General features: G+C 34.8%; 1 protein-coding gene across 1 annotated transcript; it reads right to left on the reverse strand.

The window, feature by feature from the left end:
- Nucleotides 1–2011: 2011 nt before the first annotated feature.
- Nucleotides 2012–2962, reverse strand: LOC134377051 (olfactory receptor 52A5-like). The gene has a single exon (XM_063095665.1). The coding sequence runs from the start codon at nucleotides 2960–2962 to the stop codon at nucleotides 2012–2014; it is 951 nt and encodes a 316-aa protein (XP_062951735.1).
- Nucleotides 2963–7242: the final 4280 nt, after the last annotated feature.

Below are 7242 nucleotides of genomic sequence, written 5' to 3' on the forward strand. Positions count from 1 at the left end.
AGGGAATAACTGAGACTTTAAGGCATTACTAGAAATAAAAACAAAATTTTCATAATGAGAAAAAAGTTAATCAATGAGGATGCTACATTAACTCCAAATCTGTGTGCGCCCCAAAATATGGAAGATCCTATTCCACCCATAGTTTAAAAGTGTATACATAAAAATCTGTAGAATAACTAGTCCACATTCATAGCAGTATATTTAAAGACACTTCTATCAATAAGCTGATAAAGCAATCAGACAAGTTTAAGGTTATAAATGATAAAATCACATAAAATTAACAAATTGACTATAAACATACATATAAAAATAACAATTGACTATATACATACAAATATATGGACATGGAAACTGATATGGATTTAAATAGCAGTGTACTCAGCAACTACAGACTTTAGATTCCTTTTGATTGAACACTAGATTTTTACAAAAAGTTACGCAAACTGGGTCTTGAGAGGAAAACTTAAATTTCTACTTTTTAAATGTATTTGAGAGATATCAATGAACTACATGAAAAGTGGTGGCATGATATTTTTACTCAAGGACTTCAGCAATAAAGAGAATTTTCATGATGAAAAACAATGGTGATAATAATGTTGATGAGGACAATAAAGATGATGATGATAATGACAATGACGAAGATGATAAGAAATATAATCTTTATTGAGTTCTTACAAGCTACCAATCTCCATGTGAAAGGAATTAGGTAATATACTTATTATGATACACTAACTGTGACAACCACTATCTCTATTTCCTCATGAGACATAAATTATTGTTTTGTATCTGCAGATGAGGCAGCTGAATTTGCGACAGTCTACTACTTTTCAATGCATACAGTTAGAAAGTGGCAAAATAAAGTTTTGGACTAAGCTCTGTTTGATTCCAGGTTTCATGCATGTAACCCACCTCCTCAATGTTGTTTTTTCCACCAGGTTTGAATGTGATTTTTCTATCAAATACTCTTGGTGATCATTTGTCTACTTGCCCTCAGTTATAATGAGCTTGCAAAATAAAATTTCTCTATTAAATATTACCATCAGTCTACAAGCACCCTAATGCAAAATGCAATTTAAAAAATTGGGAATTTTAGATACTGAAAATTACAGTCTGTTGAAGTTCTGTACAGTTTTCTGAGACCTCCGTTCTTTTTACACCAAAGGGTTATCATTTGGTGAATGAGAAAAAGGTGACAAAAGTTTACAACAGTATGGTAAACAATAATACAGTCACATTCATAAAAGATACCATACATCAGAGCTTTCCCCAACTTACTTTTTATACAAATAAACAAGCTAAATAAGCACTTAAGAACAATCACAAATAAGCACAGTATTACATGCCTTAGTATTAAATTTATTGAAGCAAATGTATTTTAAGTGCTGTGAAAATTGTCAGTTTGAATATAGTATGAAAGATATAATAGGGATAGGCTTCAAGAAGGAGGAGATAATTATAGATATTTATTGCAGACAAAGTTCAGATTATATTTGACATAGAAGATATATTCAAGGGATAGATTTTGATAGGACAAATGAACACTAAAAACAATTTTATAATAGTTGAAAGAAAATGTAGAGGGACTCGGATACTGCATGAAGAGGATGATCTTGCCTCTATGAGTACAAAAGAATCAAAATTAAGTTCCACTGTGACCTGCAGGGGGGTCTCTGTGAGGACCTACTCCACCCACCCAGCCCTGGCCTCATGTGATGAGGAGAGTCGTGTTCTCACCCTTTCCATAACATCAGCTTTAGGCTTAACACCTTATCTGCTCCTTTATTTAGTCTTTCATCACCTTGTCTGCTCTTTTATGTTTCTCAATTTCTTCTGACTGCCTTCTGACTTCAGATCAATAACGTCTGAAAAACATTTTCAGCACACTTATTTATATTTCATTAATTTACTCATCAATCGTGATGATACTCCAAACCATTGACTGAATTTTCAGATCCCATAAGTCTAATAGAGAAACCACTAAATCTACGGGAAGAACTAGTTCAATCAAATGTCAAGCCTGGTCTTTGGAACAGAACATCTTTATTACCTTTTCTCGAATGTGCTTTGTCTTTACCCCATAGACAAAGGGGTTGAGGAATGGTGGAATCAGTAGGTAAAGATTGGACAAAGTGATATGTACATATGAAGGGATATAAGATCCAGATCTATGAGTAAAAAAGGAGAAGAAAGCAAGGAGATAGAATTGGAAGAAGACCAGTATATGTGGGATACATGTATTTAATGCCTTAAGTCGTGCTTCTGTCTGGGGCAGGTGAAAGACAGTGACAAATATTTGTACATAGGAGAGGGTGATGAAAATGAAGTCAAGCCCACCAACAATAAAAGCTCCAAGTAGACCATACACCTTATTGATGTAAACGTCTTCAGTGGCAAGCTTCACAAGGGCCATGTGTTCACAGTAAGTGTGGGATATTAACTGGGTTTGGTAAAGTTTCAGACGGCACTTTATGAGCAATAGGCATGGGATTACCAAAATGGCAGGTCGCAATGTCACCCCAACTCCAATATAAGTGACTAGTTTTCGACTGAATATGGTAGCATGCCTCAGAGGATAACAGATAGCTACATAGCGGTCCAGAGCCATGGCCAGCAAAACTCCTGATTCAATGCCCTGAAACATGTGGATGAGCCACATCTGAAAGAGGCAAGCATCAAAATAGATCTCTGGCAAGTGAAACCAAAATATTCCAAGCATCTTGGGCACAATGCTGGTGCTAAGTGCAATGTCTGTGGCTCCTAACATGGCCAGAAAAATATACATGGGCTCATGGAGGCTGGACTCCAATTTGATGACGATCAAAAGTACAAAATTTCCAATCAAAGCAATGATGTACATAGCACAGAAAGGAATCGCAATCCAACACTGTACAGGTTCCAGACCAGGGATCCCAATAAATGTCAGCACAGAGGGCATAAACACAGTGCCATTTGTAATAGGCATGGCAATTCAGGGGTCTTCTTAGAAAGGGGCAAAGTCTGTCCAACTGTGATTCTTTGTGTTCCTATATATCCTGTACTTATTCAGTTACAGAATTATTGAATAATAGGATTAGGAGAATCAGGTTCATAAGCTTATTTACTGTTGTTTTCAACAAATGAAAAAAATGCCAGTATGCAGACCTACAAAAAGGTTCACCAGTACACACTTAAACAAAATCATTCACCCACACTCAGTGATATCTACAGTGAAAATTGAGTATTTGTTCATAATTCCCATGATGAAGCCAACATGATCAGCCTGCTTAGTGGTGCTCTCTTTTTTCCCCCACTCCATCTTCTTTTTCCCCTTCTAACCTGTACATGAAAAGCAGAAATATATATATATATATATTTATATCTGTATACATATATATTTGTATATATATATATGCATATTTGAAGATATATACATACATACATATTTGTCTATATGTACATATATGTATATTTTAAGTTATACATTAGACAGAAAAACACCAAAACCTACTTTAGCTTTAGTCCCAAGTTTTCTCTCATCCAGTTTCTTTCTCTTCTTTATCCTTCATTCACTTTAGACAAGCAGAGAGCAGTATTTTTACAGTACATACCAACACTCCTTTGAAAAAATATCAATTGATGAAAGTCCTCTTTCTAAGGTTGAGACTTTACCGATAAGACTACTTTTCCTCACCTTGCATTTCCTTCTCACCAAGGAATTTTCAAATATGACATTGCTGCAAGACCCAGACTGCAACTAGTAGATAACAGCAGTCACATACTTTTGCTGTATTATCATGGCAATTCTGATTCAGGAAACAAGTATTACATAAAAAGTCTTCAGTTCAGAGAGGTATCCTTCCAAGTCCTTCACACCAAGCTGTTTTCCACACACATTGGAAAATAAGGACAGATTTGAAAAAAATATGATTTAATAAAATCAATGGTGTTTAAGAGTACCTTGTGTAAAGGAGAGGCCTTGAGTTGTATCAGCAGGAGAACCATGAAGAAGATGCCTAGGTCTCCATTTGGAGGCAATGTTAACAGACATAACCCTTGTTTAGAAATCAGAACTATTTACTGCTGAAGGGAAGTAGGAATTTCTAATTTATAGCTTCTGAAACAGATAAAACAAGGAAAATATGAGGGATGGGCTTCTTTGAGAGTTGTCTCAGGGATTCCATGAAAAATAATTGATAAACACATAGGGACGTTCAGGTGGAACGGCCTTGGGTAGCAGCAGAGAAAGAAAGAGAAGTCTCCAGAACAAAGTGCTCATTGAAATGCAAAGGCTGTTTCTGGGGATACTTCCGACAATCCAGTAACTATATATCAGCAAAAAACTATAGCTCAGCTGTAGGGCTGGCAAGAGTATGCATCGATGAATTTTTTTTTTTTCAAGTGAGGTTAGTGAGGTTACCTAAGTGGTTAGTTGTCAAAGTCTAAATCTAGGTAACCTACACATCTTTATAAAGGTTGTTGTCCTAAGTATTCCTAAATATTTCTACGTAATTCAAATTATCAAGTCCAAATATTATTCTGTGTTCTTTCCTGTGCGTAATAATCACAAATTTTAAATCTGGAGTGTTTTGTAGATTGTTCTACCAAATTCCAAATCCTTCTCCCTAAACAGCATACTTTAGTGTAGCTTTCTGGAAGCTGACTATATATATATTGATGCCATTCTCATGCCCATTAGTGTTCTACCCACACTTTCAGAAAGACCATCCTTATATTGATTTAAAGCTTTCCCTGTAACATTTGTTTCCTTTATGCATTATATATCTTCAGATATAAGAACACAAAGACTCAAGTCACTCATGATCCTTCTTTCCTTCAAGTAAAGCATGTGCAGGTCTAAATTTGTTCTCCAATAGCATGATGCTAAATGCCCTTAAACTGTCAATCTTCCAAAATAGATTCCACAGTTTATCACTACATTTTCTTGAATGTCAAAGTTAAACTCTATTAAAAAAAAAAAAATAGATCTATACTCTTCACTTTTATGAATTGAATTTTTTTCTGGAGTCTACATTCTTTGGCTGGACTTGTGTTTATACTTCAAGATACATCATTTCACCTCCACCTGCCCTTGCACACATTCCTAACTATCCACTCACTCAGTATCCAGAAGCAGCAGTGGGAAGTGGCTGGAGCAGGGAAAGGTGGGTCTTTGCTGGCCTTAGCCGTGGAAGATTTGTGTTTTGTAACATATTTTATCTGCTGACTAAAGTTTTATAAGCCTCTCGCAAATCCTGAGAGATATTATTTACTCCCTCGTGCAAAGATAGCGGTTTAGGAATAAATTAACTGGTGCCATTTCTTAGTTCTATTTTCTTGCTCAGTTCTGAGGGGATCTTACATATCTAGTGTGGCCAGAAGATGGCAGCGTTGAAGCATCTTCTCTTAGTCATACGGTGTCTCTCAGGGCACCAGAGATTAAGATTCACCTTGTTTTCACAGGTGAGACAGAGATAAGAGATGCTGAAATGGGGGAGTGCATAGACGGAAACTCCATTCCTTGTCTGAGCAAATTGTTCAACTTTATCCCATATATATGCTATGTAAAGAAAGGAAATGGTCATGCTATGTAAAGAAAGGAAATTGGCAACAAAACAAATATTGCCTCTTCTCTGATATTTACTTTTGGTCATCGCATGGAGAGTCAAAGGATTTCCAGAAGGCATGTCAGTGATCCAAGGAAGAAAGACTGTGTTGGAAGTGGTAGGGAGGACAAAGATAATAGTAACAGTTATCCCTGAAAGGAGAAAGGCTTACTAAAAAAAGGGGGGAGAAAAACAACTAGGCACGGAAGATTATTTCCTATCTAGAAAGACAGGGGATGGAGATAGTCCTTCCTGGAGGAGGAGATCATAGAATTTTTCAGCAATCCTTTCATCCTGAGAAGTTCCCTACTCTTAAATATCTTTAATATAGACCTCGAATATGTGTTTTGACGTTTAATTTCTCAATGTATAAAATTAAACAATGTATAAAATTAAATAATGGATAAAAAAGGGGAAAAAGACTGCCACCCAAAGTCCACCCAAAGTCAAAATTAACGTTTTGGCACAGTACACTTGAATAGTTTTCACTTTTAAGAATTAGTGGCATTAGATATATAGTTTTTACTTTATATTATGATTATTTTTACAGTTTATGAAAAATTATTCAAAATATTTTTATCAATGATACAATATTTTACTAAGGAGGGATATCTTAACATTACAAATATAAATATTGGGCTTGCTGTTATTTTAAATTATGTTTTAAAAAAAATTCATCAACGATCACATTCACACATAGAATATACACTTGAATGCAAGAAACAGGGCTGCCTCTGTATGGGCATTGCCTTCATGATCATTGCCTTATCTCAAATTCCAATCACAGTTCTTAAATCATGAAAAAATCTTAATATATATTTGTTAAAGAAATTAAAACATGTCAGGAGATACTTATACCACAGATATCAACATATTGTACATCCTCTGTTAAACTAACTTTACCAAGTACTACATCAGCAATATATTTATATATTTTTTGTAAAATATATTGTGCAATAAAATATATACCAAGAAGGAATAAAGCATAATAACTGAAAATCCAAGTTAACCCATCACACTGTCTCCTGAGGGAAGCATCAACACAATTGGATCCCACTTCTGCTCTACCTCAACAGCACTTCCCACCCTCCTTCCAGAAGTAATCAATATCCTATGCCTGGTGAATATTATTATCAATGTGTTTTTTATATTCTTACTAGCTCATTTGTGTTTCTCCAATAATAGGACACAATAAGATACATTTAATCTGTATATCTTACCTATTTCCACTGTCCTTCATCTCTTTATTGTTCATACACCACCTTACCTTGATTTTCTGCTTCATATTCTATTCTTTTACCCCTGTATGGTCTTATCTTATCTTATCTTATCTTATCTTATCTTATCTTATCTTATCTTATCCCTGACTGAATCCAAATGCATTTTGCGTACTACTTCTTCCCTGCAAATGAATTGAGTGATGAAAAATACATACAAATGCTGCCTGGACTAATTTTAAATGTAAGGCAAAAAACATCAAGTGAGTCATTTAGTGATTTTTTTTAAATGAAATCTAATAAAAAGTGGACACATTGTAAATGTCTATCAACAGATGAATAGATAAATAAATTGTGGTATATCTATATAATGGAATATTGCTCAGTCATAAAAAAAATGCTTTACTGATATATACATGGATTAACCTTACAAATATTAGATT

This window comes from Cynocephalus volans, chromosome 4 (assembly GCF_027409185.1).
Source record: "Cynocephalus volans isolate mCynVol1 chromosome 4, mCynVol1.pri, whole genome shotgun sequence".
In the NCBI taxonomy this organism is placed as follows: domain Eukaryota; kingdom Metazoa; phylum Chordata; class Mammalia; order Dermoptera; family Cynocephalidae; genus Cynocephalus; species Cynocephalus volans.